At 39.4% G+C, this 20968-nt stretch overlaps 1 protein-coding gene across 2 annotated transcripts in view; it reads right to left on the bottom strand.

Moving 5' to 3' along the window:
• FAM120A (family with sequence similarity 120 member A) overlaps window positions 1–20968 on the bottom strand; it is a 55400-nt gene that overhangs the window by 15875 nt on the left and 18557 nt on the right. For both annotated transcript variants that reach the window (XM_065642301.1, XM_065642302.1), the window contains exons 4-12: window positions 18881–19009; window positions 18319–18415; window positions 17253–17353; window positions 16690–16973; window positions 15229–15316; window positions 11998–12222; window positions 8109–8283; window positions 2327–2576; window positions 858–972 (exon numbers count right to left, since the gene is read on the bottom strand). In XM_065642301.1, coding sequence (XP_065498373.1) covers window positions 858–972; window positions 2327–2576; window positions 8109–8283; window positions 11998–12222; window positions 15229–15316; window positions 16690–16973; window positions 17253–17353; window positions 18319–18415; window positions 18881–19009 — 1464 coding nt within the window. The remainder of the gene's footprint in view (window positions 1–857; window positions 973–2326; window positions 2577–8108; window positions 8284–11997; window positions 12223–15228; window positions 15317–16689; window positions 16974–17252; window positions 17354–18318; window positions 18416–18880; window positions 19010–20968) is intronic.

Here is a 20968-nt window from a genome sequence, read left to right as displayed (position 1 = left end):
AAAAACAAAACCAAAACCAACTAATTTCTACCATTTTATTTGGAGAACTTCATAGTAGGTTCTGAACACATTTTGAAGAGTAAACAAGGTAAAAGCAAAACCGAAATCTTGTATATTTTAGTTTAAAGGCTAGAAGCGGAGATTTCACTGTGAGCATCTGAAGGTTCAACAGAGAAATCCCCCAGAGTAAGACACTCTTGCACAGATTGATAGGCATTTTCTATTTACACTAACAGTACCACACTAAACAACTCTACCACTTAGCTAGCAATATTTACTTCATATAATGCTACTGTATTATTACAGAAAAAAAATATAAATTGAGATCTTAACTTTGAAATCTTCAAAATAATTATTTCTACAATTCTGTATTAATGAACCATTTTTCCTTTTTTCTCCTATATATTTCCATTCAAGATTATGCAAGTCTCTCGGTTTCTACACTTAGCTGCAAAAATATTTTGAATGCTGACTCCTGAAAAAATACCCAGGTTGGCATTTTAAAACAGCCACACAAGGCATAAGTATTTTTCTCTTTTTTTTTCTTTTTTTGTTATGTTTTCAATGGAAGCACATTGGTTTTAAACTTTGAAGAGACAATTACTTCAGAATTGTGAGAAAAGGTTCTACAGTATAGAATATGTTGAAGATTTTAGTTATCTATCTAACCAGTGAAACAGAACTGATTATCAATCTTTGCAACACTTTAAAACACTAATATTAATATTTTGGGAAGTATAGGTAATTATGCAAGGCTTTCAGTGAGACAGGCACATACACATCACCCACTACAGTGAACAATATGGATCAGCTGGGAATAAGTCTCTTAAATTATGGAAGTCACAGTTAAGAATTACCTTGAGTTCCTGAAGCTGGTCAGGTTCATAGAGCTTTGGAGACAATGCTTGGGCAAGGAAAGCATCGAGTTCTTGGCGACGAAGGATACGAACCCCCGGCCACTGTACCATATACCTACAGAGGACGACACATAATTATTCAAAAGCTTCCTTTACTTGGTACACCAAGTGGTATTTTATTTGATCAGAAGTCACCAGAATGCAACAACAAAAAATACTTTTTTGTTATCTAGACTTGAACAGTTACAAAGGCCAAAATACTAAATAGATTTGAAGTTTAAACTTGTTTAAGATCGCACAGAAGAGCTACTGGCTGGGAAGCAGTTGCACAATTTGCATCAGAAGAGCCTGCTGCCAGCAACCAAGGGGAGGACGGGCCACCAAAACAGAACCTAAAACATAAGTGGATCCTGATACCTCTAAAAGGAAAATAATGTAAATATTAATAGTCTTTATAAAAAAAAAGACTAATGGTAAAAGGACTTTGTGATCATGGTTTCCAGACAACACATTGCTCCAAAATTATCTCGTAGGTGAATGTTACGCTCATTGTGCCTTAATGAACAACAATTTATTTACGCCACGTGTCACAGGAAGGAAACAGGCTGTCCAAATAAATGAGGAGCTCTGCCTTAAGTAATCGTTTGGACTATTTTTTTTATACTTACTATTCTATAAGGAGAAAAAGGAGTTTTAATGCTCAAAAGGCAAGACAAAGTACAATAGAATTGAAGACAAATTTACATTTATCACTCACAAAAACAGCTTAATTTTTTTCACGTGCAACATGCTAACCTTGGATTCTGCCAGATTTATAAGCTATTTGCACTGAAATACTCACCCCTTCCCAAAAAGGTAAGCATCTCTCAATTCCTCAGTCAATTTTCAACCTCAAAACTAAACAGGGAAGTTTTTTGGACCTTGTGACTTTCTCTTAGAAAAGCTGAAGTATAAAACTAATAGTTCAACTGTTGGTGATCATCACCTCAGCTAGATGAGCAGTTCTAACACAGGGTATGTAACACATCGTAGGCAGAGCATCATTCACAGGGATTTTACATCCTGACAAGCTGCGATGCAGCTGTTCTCCTCTCTGAAGAGCTCTCACTTTTGCTTTACAACTTCACCAACACAGTCTCTGAGACCTCATATGTTATTTTTTAGTAAGTCAAAGCCTGGAGTACAGTAAGGGTAAACTAATTCAAATGCTACAGTGGTCTCTTTGCAACACAAGATTTTTTTTTTCCTCCTCTCTTTGGTCCTCTAGAGACTGAAGAAAGAAATGTTGAATATGCTGCAAGCTTTTCAGACTCACAGCGGCAACGTTCTAAAAACTAAACAAATCCCTTCCATTAGTGATGTTGATCAATGAACACTTTCTACCCTCAGGGTTTAATACAAAGTTAAAGATGTCAGAGATGACGCAGTAAAACCTTTCCTGCGCTGTTGTACCTGAAGGTACCACTGACCTTAGTACGCAGCAGAGCACCATAAGATGAGTGGGCACATTAGTTGGATTGAGCATTGCTGGTGTGTCTGATCTCATACAAGCCAAGAATGCCCTCATTCTCCGGTTCTTGTCCTCCACTGCTTTTCCCAGCCACAGCTTCTTCAGATTAGGACATGTCCATTCCCTGAACGCGAGTGCTTCCACCAGCTCAGGGGTTTGAGGAGATTTTCCTTTGTAAGCAGCCCATTCTTTAATTATCACCGGCGAAACTACAAAACGGCAACAAGTTGAAAGAAAACAGCCCGAGTTAAAACACAGTGTATATACAAAACTTCGTATGCTTTGATTCAAAAAGCATCACTTTGAGATTGCAATAGATACCGGTGTCCTGGATTACATTGCCAAAGTGGTAAATCAAATTCTGTATGGACCATCTTTCAGTTGTGATCGCCGCCAAAGGAAGTGCAGGCAGCCAAGTGTACACTAGGAACGTTACTGTAATATTTTCAAATTAATATACAACATAAAGCAACTACATACATAGATATTTTTCTAGAAGAAACAGCATAATTTGAAAATACAGTTTTCCCCTGGAATATCCGTGTCATTGATCAAAAAGCTACAGTGATAAATAAAAATAGTACATAATACAAATATATTCCATATGTGGTTTGTTAAGAACAATGTGATCCTAGCGATTTTATGCAAGCCAGATTTAAAACTTATGTTATACTTGTTTGTAGTTGTTCAACTCTGCAATGGAATGAGATCTGAAATATGGGTGTTTTGGGGTTTTTTTGCCTGAAAATTTTGCAAAACATTACATAAGCCTTTCCAATTACTGCACTGCTGTCTCATAAGACGTTAGTATTTTTGTATTTGCTGAACTCCCTTTCACCCACAACAAAACCTGTTCAACTCTATATTGCCGCTAAATCATCTCCCTTCTTATGGTTGAAGGCAACCAAAACAGAACACAAGTTAAAAAAAAAAAAAAGAAAAGAAAAGTCAAGACTGAGAAATGATCCCTTTGGCCTTGGAGTGACCCCAAGTTTGACACCGCTCGAAATTTGTTTGCACTCTTCTTAACCCAGAGCCCAGTTATGCAGCGTGGAAAGATTCAAGGAGCTTGTTAGTGAAGCTTCAGGTTACAGCGCGGCGAGAGTCCCGTCGGAGCCCAGACCTCCTCCTCTGCCAGAAACCCGCTCACCCAGGGAGCCAGGAGCACCACGGGGCCAGGACAAAGTCCCCTCCAGCAGCCTTCAAGTAATTTTATAGTTAGGGGCAGGCAAACCTTGGCAGAGGTGATGACTGGGATTTAAACAGAAAGCTCCAGAACATCCTAAACCCCTCCCATGCTTTTCTCCAGCATTTTAGCGATGTTTCATAGAGCTCAGGCTCAGTTCTACAACAATAACATGCAGCAATGAAAACAAATATTCTGATATATTTAGTTGGTAGCATCACCACAAAATCATGTTCCGTTTTGGTTGCTACCTGTTTTTCTACGTTACCAGGCTATACAAGATGGGCTTTAGCAGCCAGCAGAGCTACCACTGTGTTTGTGCAGTTTATCACATCGGCCTTCGCATCTTGTTTAGGCCTGGGACAGCAAATATGAACAACTAGAGTGATGTGTTTTATGTAGGATTTCAGAGACTTGTTTAATTGTTTTAGGTCTCAGAAGCAAGAGATACTTTTGGACCAAAGCTTCTTAGCAAACCAATAGGAAACATGACAAGGCTGCTACGCAGAACAGTTTTAACCTATTAGCAGCAAAAAAACCCCCCGAAACTGTTGACAATTGACATAAAATATTTTTTTGTGCTTTCACATATAAATACCTCAAGCTTAGAAGAAGGTAATATTTCATGTCTGTTTTCTATCTGCATATGTTTCAACATCCAAATTTTGTTCGAAGCTTTTAACCTGTCAACGACACAGCCTCAAGTTGTGCCAGGGTAGGTTTAGATTGGATATTAGGAAAAAATTCTTCTCAAAAAGGGTTGTCAGGCATTGGAACAGGCTGCCCAGGGCAGTGCTGGAATCACCATCCGTGGATGGGTTTAAAAGGTGTTTAGAGGAGGTTCTCAGGGACATGGGTTAGTGCCAGAGTTGGGATATGGTTGGACTCGGTGATCCTGAGGGTCTCTTCCAACCGAAATGATTCTATGATTCCATGATTTTCCACGACCCGATGAGATGAAGGCCACAGGAAAAGTAGCGCACTTCGCTCTCCAAATGTACGGTCATCAGTACAGTGCTGCCTGCAGAGGTCACCATGACCCACCCTGCCTTCAGAGTTCTGCAGCGGTTATCATGGGAAAGATAACCCTGTTTCTGACAGAATGGTTTAATATGAAGGTCACTCAGCAGACTGGAAACAGCATCCTCTCCCAATGCTGACAAGTAACTCCAGCACTGTTCACCCAAATTTAGCATTTAACGGAACACATGAATGTGGGACTTGTCCATATCCACTTATTTCTCCAGGGCATTTCTTATACCTTTGACAGCCCTACACTGGGACTGCAGCCAAACACACAGTTTTCTCGGCTGCGGAGGATCTCTGGCCTCAGAGGAATGTTTTGTGTTTCCCTCCCAGGACTTCCAGGCGCAGATAAGCGATGTCTGCCCTGAAGACTACAGCAGCTCCGAGGAATACTCAGGCTCACAGTGTGTCCAGCCACAACATCGCGGCGCTAATTATAATGGTTTTCATAGTAAACTCCCTCCTACTGCTAATCAGCAGATTGGAATACTCCAAGTAGCCTGAGCAACTGCACACTATATTTGCTCTGAACATTCCCCTCACAGAACCTTACAGTCAATCCAAGTACAAAGGGTCAGCATCGATCTGCACCAGGGTAACGTGTGGACGCGGTTCTGCGTGCCCGGGCTCCCCGCTCACCACAGCTCAGCTTTCCATATTCTCCCGGCATCCTTTCCATGAACCGAACGCAAGGTGTGAGGTGCCTAATACCACCAGAAGATGAGCCAGCTAATGCAGATTAATCAAGCTTCATTTTTAACCTTATAATCTTTACTGACAGCACAGCTTGAGCTAAGCATGCTTGGTTTTGCAGAAGGGCTAGAGCCTTTCTTTTGGCAGAAACAGCACCGGTTGAATACAGCCTTGCTGGAGAACAGCACATCACGAGGTGGCTAGGCTTAAAATACCAAACCTTTGGCTCCAACCAGGGTTTCGGACAGCTTCTACAAGTCTGCATTTTTCCATGGAGTGGAAAGGGCAGACTGTTTCATCCTACACGTATGTATTTATCAGCACATGGGAAATAACCTGTTTCAGAGCTTGCACAGGAGAGCACATGAGACACCGGGTTCCATCTCCCCAGAAGGAAGAGCCACACAGTCAACGCGGTGGCCTTGGCGGTGAACACACCATCCAGAACTTTGTGATTCAGCTTTCCCTGCCCTCTGGGAGCAGACATGGGGACACGTACAGCTAAGGCAGCACCTAGCAGACAGTTACCACTGGAGAACCTCGCTGACTACTACCTCTTCCAATGGATCTGTTGTCTTTTATTGGCTTTTCAACTACATAAAAATAATGTTTTAAAAGAAAGGAAGTCATTCATTTTATGAAACATCTATTATCTTTCTGTCTATGTATTTGGTAATAATGCTGACCTGTCAGTTCATCATGTACTTTCAATAGCTCCTACAACCCTAGCATGCAATACACTTGCAAATTATTCATGCACAATTACTACGTTCGTTGTCAGTGTTATGGTTGGTACAACAAGGATAACAGGATTTTAGATATTAACGTATTCATTACCTCTCTACATAAATCTTAAGGACAATACACATTTTTTTGAGAAATTAATTTATTAAATTCTCTCAATATGTCTTAATTCTTAAATTTTGTCTCAATTGTCTTAATTACTGTATTTCATAACTTGTTCACTTCTGAGAGCAGCAAAAAAATTTAAGGAACTGAGGGAGAATCAGCATCATTAGTCCATGACAGCCTGGCTCCTCAGAAAAGTTATCAAGGGCTAACGAGTGTGACTAATTGATCTGAGAAATGTGCTCTTCAGACACTGATCTCTCTTCCCATCTTGCACGGCCTGATTCTTGCTACGTTCTAAGAGAGCTGATCGAAATAAATGTGTTCCCTGCAACACAGCTCTTTCAAACCACACGCCTGCATCTCAGCTCAAATCCATCTCTACTGACACTGTTAGCTTTGCAGTGAAGCAACTAACTTTTGGGCAGAAGTTTATTTTTTTTTTTTTAAGAGCATGGTCAGTCCTAAGGTAGAAAGAACTAGGTCAGTGGCTGAATGTGTCCAGCAGCAAGATTTGCCAGAGCTCTTGTCACTAAACCAAGTCAGCAGGAGTGTTCAGGGCCTCCATCGAGAATAAACCTCTGAAAAGCAACAGAAATGAAGAAAAGATAGAGATTCTATAGGTTTCCCCAGTAGCCTGTGGAGAACATTCCAGCTTTACAAGATAAAACATTCTGAAAACTGAAGCAGACCTTCAGCACCCAGCTACTTCACCACGACAAATGTTGTAGCACACTCGTCAGGACATAAGCCTAATGAGGATAATCCTGAAATAACCTCGTAACCTGAAATACTACTATGTTGTGCGACTTCAAAGATTTAAGAAGTCTGTGACACTACATATGCTGAAATATTATTCAAATAGGGTAAATATTAATTCCCACAAAATAAATGGCTGCAATAAATTCTGGAAGATTATCATCTCCACTATGACTGTACAAAAACAATTCACAATTAAAAATGGAAACAGAAGAGGGAATGAACATAAAATTTACAACTGATTCTTATTTTCATAATTTTACACATGGAGATGGTGAACGATGTTTTCACACATTCTAAATATCTGATTCTTAAATTTAGTCTACTGCCAGCAGACTCCTATGTATAAATACTTCTGCTGCTGCTGCCATCCCCTTAATGCTTTGGCATTCCTTTAACCTTTATAAGATGCTACTGTAAAGTTCAATCATTTCCTTGTATGCATTTCATTATAAGAAAAACACTCTGGAATGAGGAGGTTGAATTTTCTGGAATGACAGTAATTCCTGGAAGCAGAAGACTAATATGAAGATTAACATTCAGCCCTTTCAATTAGCAAAATGATCTTTTGACAAGTCTGTTTGCAAAAGTTTAGTCTATCTTCACCCAGGTCTACCTTCACTTGCATTACACCTGACGTCTGAGATTTTACACCAACTTTTTATACGCCAGTACCTGAAAGATACTAGAGACTTCCAAATGTCACTGAAGTACATTTAATTACACATTTAAGAAGACAGGGTAAGTTAACATATGCACCTCTCATTTTTGAAAAAAAAGTATGCAAATTTGTATGCATATGCACAGAATAGAAGTTTCCTATAATCAAGTTCTGCCATATACTTTGAAAATCACATCACAAACTGACATTACTTGCTGCAAGTCTGATAGCAGCTTGAGCACACATTTTAAAAAATAAAGCCCAGAGCTTGCTTAGAAGTGGTAACATTTACAGGTCTTAAACTACTACACACATGGAATCACAGAATGGTTGGGGTTGGAAGGGACCTCTGGAGATAATCTAGTGCAACCCACCCACTAAAGCAGGAAATATAATTTCAAATTAACATCTTTTTCCATTATCATGGATCAAATAAACCATAAATTCCTCCAGCATTAGCTACACTGATGAAATCTTAGTAACTATTCTCATTCAAATCACGGTACAAATGGATATGAAAACATAGCAAAAGGAAGAGAAATAAAGAAAAGATTCTGCAGTACATACATTCTGGTGGAAGTCTGTTCTTTCTAAAAGCAAGTCTTTCAGTTTTCTTTCTGCTTTCTGCCAAACTAAACAGGACTCCGTAAACATACTGACGAACTGGCCTATAAAGGAGAGCAGCAGGCGGCAGGTCTTTGTTGGCTTCATCTTCTATAGAAACAGCAATTTTGATTTCACCCTTTTGCATGAAAGAAAGCAGAAAAAGACGTGTTATAGTGAACAGACTGTTTAGATATGCATGGTCACTCAATCAGCTCTAACAGAAATCTCATCTAGTCCAGAAAAATGTGATTCAGCAACAGTGCGGATCTTGTGTATGCGAAGGTAACACCACAGGAGGATTACCCTACAATCTACTTGCTTTGCTCCAGTAAGTCTCCAGGTTATTTCTGTTGCTCTCTTCTTTCCCTTCTCCATCACGCACCTTTTATTTTTTTTGTCTGGACTACCTGCAGGTGAGGATTACCTGCATATTGATCTTCAAATACAGATACTTTGAAGAGTGAAACAGGACACAAAAAATACAGTGATGTGCTTACAGACAGTCAAAGACTATTTGAAGCTGATCTAGATTTCAGTTATTTTTAAAAACATTAATGCGGTCTGAAAGCACTCATCTGACTTCTTAGTGCAAGGATTTGAAACAGTACCGGAGACTCGCTGTAAAAAACAACATCATGAGAAGACCTGGCCAAAAAATCCTAACTGGGAATTACATCAGTAAGGTTGGGTTTGAATGTATACAAATAAAGCTTTAGCGTTTTGTACTTTTTCAGAAAAAAGCACAAAAAACCCTTCCAATATTCTCTCTCAAAACAGCAGCGACACTCCCATCTTTTCTGTGTCTGCACATCCAATCATGTTAAGATCTTCTTGGAAAATGACTTCACTGCATTGCTCCCAAATATCAGCCTTTACTTTCAACACTGAAAAGCACTCTGTTCTGCTACTTCCACTTAAAAAAAACCACATTTAAACTGTCCCAGTAATGAATACTGTAGGCGACATGTTGCAGTGATTACATTAGGATATTCTCGGGTTTAATTCAGATAATGCTACTTTAGGTGTAAGGTACATCTGAAAGGTCCCTCTCTATACACACAACAAGATACCTGTTGCTGCACCCAGTGTGTACTTCAGTTCCCTGTACATACTTGTTCAAAAGCATTTCAGAGAGTAGGGAACGAAAAAAAAGTGTTAAGTAGGACTGATTTATTTTTGATGCAGTCTTTGCTAGTGTGACTTTTTTTCTCTCTTGGGAATGAGTTTCTCAAATGCAGGCATTTAATTTGTTTCTTACCAGTGTGAGATACAATACACCAAGTTGGGTGGGAGTGTTGATGTACTGGAGGGTGGGAAGGCCATACAGAAGGATCTGGACCAGCTGGATTGATGGGCTGAGGCCAATTGTCTGAGGGTCAACAAGACCAAGTGCCCGGTCCTGCACTTGGGTCACAACAACCCCATGAACGCTGCAGGCTGGTGAAGAGCGGCTGGAAAAGGACCTGGGGGTGTTGGTGACAGGAGCTGAACGTGAGCCAGCGTGTGCCCAGGTGGCCAAAGAGGCCACCAGTATCCTGGCTGGTACCAGCACTGGTGTGGCCAGCAGGCCCAGGGCAGTGACCGTCCCCTGCGCTGGGCACTGGGGAGGCCAAACCTCCAATCCTGGGGGCAGTTTTGGGCCCCTCGCACCAAGAAACGGGAGAGAAGGGAACGGAGCTGGTGAGGGGCTGGAGCACAAGTGTGATGGGAGCGGCTGAGGGAGCTGGGGGTTCGGCTGGAGAACAGGAGCTGAGGGGAGACCTTCTGATCTCTGAACTGCCTGAAAGGCGCTTGGAGCCAGGGGGGGTCGGGCGCTGCTCCCCAGGAACAAGCGCCAGGACCAGAGGAAATGGCCTCAAGTTGCACCAGAGGAGGTTGAGGTTGGATCTGGGGAACAATTTCTTCCCCAAAGGGCTGTGGGGCATTGGAACAGGCTGCCCAGGGCAGTGGTGGAGTCACCATCCCTGGAGGGGACGGACAGACATGGAGATGAGGTTCTTAGGGACATGGGGTAGTGCCAGGGTTGGGTTAACAGTTGGACTCAATGATCTTAAAGGTCTTTTCCAACCTAAATGATTCTATAATTAAATATCAGGTAGTATTTAAATGTACTAAGAATATTTGTCTGTGCAAAGTATGAAACAGGAACTGTCATCAATGGTCTTCATACACCTTTACATTCTTCTCCACTTTGATAAAGAAGTGTAAGAACATGACAGCAATACCAGTTATGGCACAAAACAAACACAGCGGAAACAGGAAATTCAAACTTCAACCTTGATACAGAAAGTTTTCTTTTTATGGATTTCACATCCCGTCTATGGTCCTTATTGTTCTGAAGCAGATTTTTATAATGAATATAAGTTAACAGGAAAGCACGCAGTGCCATTTACAAATACATACACTGAATGGGCTTGGTGCATGAGAACCAAGTGTTTTGAAGACTACAGAGGAAGAAGATTAAAGTTGTCTCTTTCTGGGACTCATCTGTTTGCACTTAGAAGGAACAATGAATTTATGTCTTAGAGACTGAATTAAGCGGCACACAGAGTTGTGGGGAACACCACTGCTCTGGCTTCTCCCCAGTTCAACACAAAGAGAACTGCAGCAGTTCCCGACCCGCTGCAGCAGGTCCTCACTGCCTATTACACAGAATCACAGAATCACAGAATGTTAGGGATTGGAAGGGACCTCGAAAGATCATCTAGTCCAATCCCCCTGCCAGAGCAGGAACACCTAGGTGAGGTTACACAGGAAGGCGTCCAGGCGGGTTTTGAATGTCTCCAGAGAAGGAGAATCCACAACCCCCCTGGGCAGCCTGTTCCAGTGTTCCGTCACCCTCACTGAGAAGAAGTTTCTTCTCACATTTAAGTGGAACCTCTTGTGTTCCAGCTTGAACCCATTACCCCTTGTCTTACTGTTGGTTGTCATCGAGAAGAGCCTGGCTCCATCCTTGTGACACCCACCCTTTATATATTTATAAACATTGATGAGGTCACCCCTCAGTCTCCTCTTCTCCAAGCTGAAGAGACCCAGCTCCCTCAGCCTTTCCTCATAAGGGAGATGCTCCACTCCCTTAATCATCTTTGTGGCCCTGCGCTGGACTCTCTCCAGCAGTTCCCTGTCCTTCTGGAACTGAGGGGCCCAGAACTGGACACAATATTCCAGATGAGCTCTCCCGGTGCTTTTCTAGGTAGCCTTATGTAGCCAGTCGCGTAGATTTTTTTACTGGCCACGCTGAGCAGACACAGAGTCCTGAGTGTGTGAAAATGCAGCTTACCTGGGACTGGAAGGCTGGCACACAAAATAGCCAAATAAATTTTTTTTTTAAAAAAAAGCCTTCAGAAATGTTCTGCCAAACTAAAACGAAGAAAAACTTAGAACGTCATCAAGTTGATCTATGATTACATTTTAGGATTATACAAAAGGGATTTCTTAGAGCTGCTGTGTTTCTATCAGGGCTAGCTACCAGGGATGGGAGGGAAAACAATCCAAGTGGGTTTGAACACTGAAAATAGAAAAGACTTCGCACACACATCAAAGAACATTGGAAGGATTTTCTAGATGGAAATGGACTCTATATAAAACACACACATACATACATATATAAAAACATCTACGTATATTCAGGAAAAATGATTAATTTTGTAAGTAAACACTTCTAATTACAGTCATCTCATATTCATTGGAATGATGTACCAGAAGAGCAGTTAGAAAACAGGGGAAAAAATAGTTAGAAGCACTATAAATAGACCCAAACTCAAAGCATTAAAAAGGATATAAATGTACAATACTCTCTAGCCAGAAATGTGTGATTATCTTTACAGTACATAATTTTTAGATGTCATACCTTGGTTAGGACATGAAAGATGTAGGGATACATTAACCCCTTCTTGTGCCTGTGTTCTGCCACTCTTAATACTTCAGGTGCTACAGGAGGTAATGGAGGGGTAGTAATATCCATGTGGTTTCTGGTGGGCATGGACAACAGGCACGGGATCTGCGGGTTACTGGGTTGATTCCCTTTGACATCAGTTGCCTGACTTCCTGACGAAGCACTGGAGGAACCTTCTGCCTATAACAGAACATACAGAATAAAGATCAGCACGTTCCCTTCTTCACCCGCAATGAAGAGAGCAAGTCTTCACATTGTGTATCAGTATGCAAAATGCATTACCCAAAGCTGGCTAAAAGATTTTCAGAAAATGTAAACTTTCAGCCATTGTTTGCTAGCAGAAGCAAATTATTGAAAAAAATAAATATTATGGTAAAGCTTTAACTTATTAACAGCAACATAATTACTAATTTGATTTTTAGTTGCACAATACAGAAGGGGGACTGATGTCCTTTTAAAGAAATGTGAATTACCTCTTATCTAAGTCTTTCCAAGATACTACCAACTAAATGTGTTAACCGACAGCCACAAAGTCTATAATTTATCTAGGCTTCCATGAACACATCCCTTCTCAGCTTGCATTCTAAATGAAACAGGAAAAATTACATAGTTCAATTTAAAGACATTTAAAATATACAGTATCCAAACTCAAAAGCCTTGTAAACGTTTTGGTTTTGTTTTTTTAAAAGACATAAAACTGTTTTCTCTGAGAAGATGACTGTGAGAGAAAATGGCAACATTTCCTGACTGCCAGATTAAAGTGGCCTTTTATTCCACTTCTAGAAATGTAGTTCACAAATTTATAGGAAAAACAGGACACACAAAATATATTGTAAACCTCCCGGTGAATACGCCTTTTGTAAGCATTCATGTTGCAACTCCTACATACGATCAAAAAAAGTAGAGTTCATTCCTAAAAATCCTTGTCTTCAAAACTGAAAGCTGATTTTAGTTTGAGTTCATACTAGTTTCATGCTTATAAACCATTATAATAAGACTAAAAACTTTTGAGACACAAATTTAATTTGTTCACTTGATGATACATCATGTACGAGTATTTTCACAATTTGTGTAGAAAATTTCGCATACTTCATAAGACTTTAAAAGCAAAGCTGAAACAAAGCCATGAAATCCCACAAAACAAATAACATTTAAAAATAGGCCCAAACAAGCTCAGCTTTTTAACTTCAGGCTCATGAAAAAACAAAAACCTGCATGTAAAAACAACAAAAAACCCCCCACACAACCTCCAAAAACCTTCTGTAGGAAGGTGTGTATTAGTAAAAACAGGCTCTGGCAAAATATCTAAAATAGTAAGAAGGGCGACATTATTTTCTGATTACATTTTAAGCACACAATTACAGAGGACATTAGTGAAAGATTGTATTTTAGAGGTGGTAATCCAGACTTCATTGTACTTACAAAAATGGAAATATGCAAAATAAATGGTTAAAACCTGTAAATCAGAACACTTCTAACACAATACACTAATACAAAATGCTTTTTATAAGCACGTGAGCTATCGTACCTCTATTAAATCCGTGTCATTTTATCACCTATATTTCTTTATCAGTTTAAAGAGTTTTGTCCCTGTCTTCTATGACCCCAACAACTAAAAGTCAGTGATGCTGGAGCACAAAGAGGAGTTTACAGAACTGCCCAGGCCTGGGACACGGAGGGAAGGTGACAAACCCCCAACCCCAGCGATGCTCCCCTGTCTGCACAGCACTCAGACACCTCCACTGAGGAACTACCACCCTTGGCTTTTTTCTCCACTAATATCCATCCCCTCATACCTTTGTCATGTAGAATCACATAGCGAGACAACTATGAGCAAGGAATTTTGACATTTAAGTCAAGTGAAAGGAGTGTCAAGATTGCTGCTACCTGTCTGATCTACGCCAGGTTTCCAGCACTTTAAATTACCTCAGAAATTCACACAGCTCATTCTGTTGAAATCGTCAGGAAATATTTATCTTTTTTTAAAAATCATAAATATATACCTCTCTAGGAAATGAGTTCATCTACAAAATGTACTCACAATCCTCCCTCTCACGTTCAACAGATACAACTGTCTCATCCTGCTACTGAAGGTTGAAGAAGTGATTTAATATTTAAAAAAAAAAAAAAGGAAAGACTCACAAGCATTTATACATTAAATTGCATGCATTTAAGTTGGGCTGCATGCGTGTATCTATTGGCAAGTTTAACGCCTGCTCCGCGAGATGGAGCAGGAGGGAACTAACAGGTCAAATGAGCGTTTCCATGTGGTGACTGATCTGCAGGCAGACACAGTCGTCCTATGGGGCGTAGTCTGCAAAAACAATAACCGCTGATAGACGAAATCATCAGCTTGATATTTGAAGCACAAAGCCCAACTTTACTGGAATTTCTATGCCAAAGGTACAGGGAAAACATTCTGTTTGTCTGCGGTGTAGCTCACTCCTGATTGGGTTTTTTTGACACGAAATTAATAGTTGGCATATGGTTCCATCGCAAAGCCACAGAGATATTAAGTGCAAATGCTCTGAATGGTTTTTCTAAACATAGTTCGTACTTGGAATACAGACCATCATACTCTTAATTTCACAATGGTTTTAAATCTTGAAGAAATTTAATAAGATAATGTTAAGTGTTTATTAAGAGCTTAGTTATCCCATCCTTCCTTAGTTCAGTAGCAATACATTCTAACTGGTCCCACGGAGCTACTTCAATATGTATTACGTGAAATTCATACCAGGTGGTTATAAACTCCTCCGCTGAGCTTTAATACACCAGTAAGGGTCTGTGGCCAGCACTGAAAACGTGTGTTAGAGCTGTTCTCCCTACACTGTAGGTTATATGACAAGGACCCTGAACCCACAAACACTTAGAACGCTCTGATCTTCAGTAAAAACCAAAATAATGCACGACTGTAAACACAGGTAGCAATACCCAAGGATGAGATTGTAAGCTAAGGAGTAAACAAGGTTATTGGTTTCTATTTTATATCTACTATTTTCTAGTGCATCCTATTTAATTTTCATTTTTATGTATACGATCCAACATTCCTTGGAAAATGTCTTACTGTACTTTAAAGCTGTTGTTTTGTAATTCACAGATCAATACTGAAAATTCTACTCAGAGTTTGCTGTAAGGCTTTAATATAAAATGATAAACTGTGATGTCTGGAACTTAAAGAATTACCTTTGTTTGGTCTCCCAGCTCTCCACGTGTTTGACTTTCTGACTGGGTTCCTGCTTTTTCCCAGCCTATTTTGTTCCCACTGACATGGCTGAAGGACAACATAAAACAAAACAAAACATAGTATTAAAGTGCTGTTTAAGATCCAATGGGATAAATCCTTGTTGACCATTACTGGAACTATGGGCCAGAGACTCTGATTTTAAAGGATGTTATATATTAGAAACGTCCGCAGTAGGAGTCTTGAAGAGACTTGAACACTGACATTTATTAATTTACACTACGTCAACATGGGGTTGTATTTAAAACCTGTATATTACAATGACTAAATAATGTTCATGCAGGAACAATTCTTGACTGAACTTGAAACATTTGTCACTATGCCAAGTAGGTTCCCTCAATTAGAAGACTATTTCTATAAACTGTGATACGACAGTCTAGATTTCAGTTTCTATGTTTATTCAAAATTTATTGCATACAATGCATACAGCAACACCATCAAAAATGCTGAAAAACGTTGTTTTGCTAAAGCAGGTGCATTTCCAGTTCTACACTGCACAGAAGCCATGCAAACTTACTTGATTTACTAAGCAAAACACATGATGATATTTAAAGTAGACAGACTGCATCAAAGAAACAAAGCCCAAGCCATCATGCGTTATTGTAGACACATTCAGAATTTAACACCCATCAGTAACATCCTTATATTATTACACCCAAACCCAAACTTTTAGAGCAATCAAGCCTCAGGTTTGATTCTCACCCGGTAAACCACTACACAAAGGTTAACACAAACTGCCTCTCTTCAAATTTTATTTTTGTAGGTCGGCAAGCAGTAATTAAATGAAAGTCCACATAACTTTATTGCCAAGGCCAGGCACACGATCTAGCAGACGTCAGAAATATTTCTGCAGGAAACAAGGCACATGAGGAGAGAGCAAACCCAGTTTTGCTGCTGCTTTGTGCCACCGTCTGTCAATGAGGGCCCTGAAGTCACTGGCCTAAATGCTGAATTTCTGACATTCACACCAGGTTTCTTTGCAAAGCCGCATTATTCCAAAATTTCAGAAGTGTAAACACTACGAAGTTTTATAGTTTTTAGCTACAGAAATTTTAATAAATTATACTGTGAAGTAGGAATATTTCTTTTATACAAAGTAAAGAATTCAAAGGCTTTATGACATTTACCAAAATCTCACTCTCTCCTTCTTTCAACAAAACTTAAGGGCAGAAGTGGAATAACATCCAACAATATTTGGTTTTGGATTTCTGCTTGTTAAGGAACAAGGCGACTACAGTGAACTACGACGTGTTTGCAGTCAAAGTGACCTAGAACTATTTTCTGAAGGTCTATCGTATCAGTAATATGCAGATTTCTTACTTTCAGGACACTGGTGAAGGATTTTGGAAATAAATTTATTTTAACACAAGCCAGGTAAGAAAACAACCTGATGAACAACTTACTTCACTGCACCTCCATTGCCTTCATCATTGTCAGAGGACGAAGATGTAGAAGAGGCAGGAAAATAGGTTGAATCCACATGATTAGGGCTCCCGCTCTGAGCTGGATTTATTGGAGAAGATCGTTCATACAATGGTGTATGTTTTCCTTCGTGAGGAATGTTACTGTAGTTGTTCTGCTCAGAAAGGCTTTTTCCACCCGTTTCCAAGGTGATGGCTGGCTCAGAGAGACTGTACGGGTATGGACCCTGGCCTTGGGCCCCACCCTGACTGGACATCTGCTGGGCCTAAAATAAAGGCATCTTTCTTCAGTGAAGGTGACAAAAAGGCTTTTAAAATCAAATACATTATTTAATCAAGTGGCTTTTTCCAAATGTACACATTAAATCTTGGACATCCACAAAAACTGTTCTGCCAGAGTCTGTAGCATCACTATAGCTCCAGACTTAAAATTCAACCAGTGAACGCCCACGCTAAAAAAATTAGATGGGCCTTTCCCACCTGGATTTTAATGTGATGAGCACAGCAGGTTTCTCCCAAGGAGAAGGGCAGAGGGCTACACTTACCACAGGTTTTGCTTGCAGTGAGGTCTGTGGAATGTTAAGCATCTGAGAAGGAACATATGGTGGCACTATCCCGGGCATACCAAACTGATTTGGTCTGGCTGCTGTATTGCAAACACAGAAGAGAGGAAAAAGAAAAAAAGCCAAACATTCGTGAAAACACTCACTATTTGACATAGCTACCCTTTTAAACCTTTTGCTTCTATGTTTATTCTTGTTCTGTTAGCACTACTGTTTTCTAGTATGCCTTTAACTCAGTTTTTTAAATTTTTGCCTTTTAATAATACTTCATATATTTTGACGTCTATTTTACTTGTCTCACCTTCTCTCAATTCTATCTCTCATTACTGCACATTTCTGTTCTACCTGGGAATCAAAGGGAGCCCAAGAGATGTGACAATGCAGAAGCCAGCAAAACCAATGTCACGCAGACATAGAATCTAGAACCACTTTCTATCATTTGGGTATTTCACCTGGAGTTGCCTTAATGCCCTTTAATGCAGGTCTTTGAATGTAAATAAAGACACTCTACCTCACCATCCCCCACAAAAAGAAAAAAAAAAAAAATAAAAGGAAAAGCTGTATTAGTATTACGGTAACTGAAAATCTTTAGAAAATTTCAGCTCAAATTACGTTTTTGTGTGAAGAATGAGGTACATGTAGTAAGTCTTGTGATGATACAGTTAGTTTGTAAGCCTTAACAATAATCTGCAATGCCAGAACAATTTGTCGCTGCAATTTAAGCAGGTATAACATCGAAAAATCAAAAACTATAAAGGGATTTTGAGAACATGTCAGGTAAGTCCAGGCAGAAAGACGAAATATGTTTTATGGAACAGAAATAGAAATTGTCTTCACGAGTGGAACCGGTCACCAGATTTCAGAACTGATGCAGCAACAGCCAAGAGGAAAATCAGCCCAGACCTTCTTTTGAAACCTCATATTCAAGGGTCAATGAAAATTGTCGGAGAACACAAACATTTTTATAAGATCCTGCTAATAATACTATTTCTGGTTTAGGGTTATGCCAGGTTTTAGTGGAAATGAAAAGCCTTCTTTAATTACTTACCTAGGTAATGTGGTGGATGAAATGGCATAGGTTTATTAGTTGCTGAGTAATAAGCAACTGCTCTCTTAAATCGAGTAACTTTGTCATCTGTTCTAGACTAAAATAAAAAAGAGATCTGTCAGGAGTAATCCAGGCATGTTATCTATAGGTCAGCAGTGCGCTGGAGTGAATGTATAGCACATGACATACAGTACGAGTGCCTATGGACCCTCGAGGCCACCGCACCGCTCCAGCACCAGAAATACTACGTCAAAGCTCGAAAATACTGTCTGCATGTGCCACCGATTCTCAGTCACGGTACACAAAAACAGGCTACAAAACCCCTTTGGTTATTTAACTTCAAAGCACCGAGAGTAAATGCAGTATTTCCACCTTCGGAAAGTGAGGGAAAGTGAAATTAGGGTATCTAAGACACTGCTCATACCAAGAGATTGCCATGATCAACTGATGCAGAACACTATTTCTACAGAATGCAATTCTTCAACACAAATGTATAGCACGGTTGGTTTAAAAAAAACAAGAAAAACAAAAAAAAAACCCAATATTTTGCTCTATACTTTACCTGTGAATGTTGAAAAACATCTTTTGCTATGGCATCCAAATCAGTGGTGTCCTGAATGTTACGGACGTAGTCGGCTACGGCTTTGATCACTACGTCACAGGGCGGTAAAACTAACTGGTGAGCACGTACCTACGCAAACAAACACACAGCAGCGTGAAATAACAGGGCAACCCATGATTCTACAGTGACACAGCACAGCATTAAACCAATTATTTATTGAAAATATATTCAGCAAATTCCATGTTGCCAGATTCAGTATCTAAATGGTTTTGGGCCTTCCACTTCGTTTTTAAGACTTCACCTTAAACAATAACTCATCTATTTTACATCTATGGTATATTTATATATATAAGTGTGAAACCTCACCTCTGCATAAATATTCGCTGGTTAAATATCAGCTCCAACAACAAAGTCAACAATGCTAATTACTTTACTGCTATCTAGATGGAAATTTCCTCTAGTGCAAAACGCTTTATGCAATGTGGATACATCCTTTATACATATACAGGTATCTATCTGCCAGAAAATATTGTATTTTGACACAGTTTATATTCTAAATGCAAAGTGGTATCAGAAGTGAGGAAAAAGATCCACTGGGAAGAGGAAGATCTCTATGTACACAGAAAAAGGACGATCTGAAAAACAGATGGAGAAAAGGAATATCTCAAGGAAACATTTTCAAGATTCTACAGAAATTGATCTAAAAATAATTATTTGAAAATTACATAGTTTAATAATTAGTGTGTTCAAATTTTCTGTATTTCATTATCTGTAGTAGAATATACTCATATGGCTTCACACTATTTGTAACATTTCAGGCAAGAAAGTTTTTTTATTTCTTTTATATTCTACATTGACAAAGAATGATGTATGGATTTCTCTTGTTGAGCACAGTTACTTTCTCCTTCAAGCATTTCAACATCAACATGGTGATAGAGCTGGTTACTCTTTTTGCAGACGGAGCAAATTCTTCAGATTACAATTCCACTGATAAAATAGTTTCAATATTCAGCATTAACATAATCGATATTTCACCGTTCGGTGACAGATGTGTCTGACCTCCCACACTAACCAACTATTTCCAATGGACGAGAAGCACGCACTGAAATACACACTAAACATTTCCCTCAGGTTTATGACCTGTGCCCATACAGATCAGAGATTTTTGCCTACAAAGCAGAGTCTGCAGTCCCGTCTGCTCAGGATCTCAGGAAAATGATGAGTTCCCACCGAATCGCTGCTGTTCCCTTCCCTCCGTGCTCACAACACGCGTACTCCAAGGGGCAGGGACGAGGTCTCCAACTACCTGTCCTAAATTTGAGAGAATGCCTGAGGAATTTCTAAAAATTCTGTCTGGAACCTCTGGACAATTCTGGAGCACCCCATCCATGCCCATAGGGGCCACTGGGTTTTTGCTTTTAACAGATTTTAATCTGCCTATTTTGCAAAATTCAGTGACTCAAGACTTGAGAGATCATCAACAATTCTATTTCTTAAGATACGAGAAAATGTGAAAAAAATCTTTATTCTTGCTTTCCACACAGAGGTCTCATACTTCACTAGAAAATACTACAATTTGGCCTTGTCAGAAATGCTTATGCAAACTTCTGTTTCATACTTCATTAGTTTTATCTTTGCAACTTTAAAATCTGTACACCACCTTTTTATTTTATATGGAGTCTACCATATGTAGTAATTCTATTTCCTTCCCTTATTTGATCCACTTATTATGCAATTTCTTAGACTCCCTTCTTCATATTTAAACCATGGAAGTTTTGCCCAGATTCTGATTTTTATTAATTTGCTTCTCTTAATGTCTACTTTTTACAAATGTTAGGATATTCATTCTATACCTGGTCATTCTCTACCAGAGATGAGATCCACATTTTATAAGACTAAATTAAGAGCAGTTCTGTTTCATGTAGTCAGTGGCATGCTAATTATTTCCATTTCAGATAGTAAATTCTAAATTTTCACTAGTGTGCATTCTAAATATATACAACAACACTAATTATAGATCACATTTGCATGTAAGTTTACAGTCACAAATATCGATAATAAAATTTTGCACCTAATCTGCAAGCAGAG

This window comes from Caloenas nicobarica, chromosome 11, assembly GCF_036013445.1.
Source record: "Caloenas nicobarica isolate bCalNic1 chromosome 11, bCalNic1.hap1, whole genome shotgun sequence".
NCBI lineage: Eukaryota > Metazoa > Chordata > Aves > Columbiformes > Columbidae > Caloenas > Caloenas nicobarica.
The sequence above is the reverse complement of the archived record's forward strand: the minus strand, read 5'-3'. Positions and strand labels throughout refer to the sequence as shown.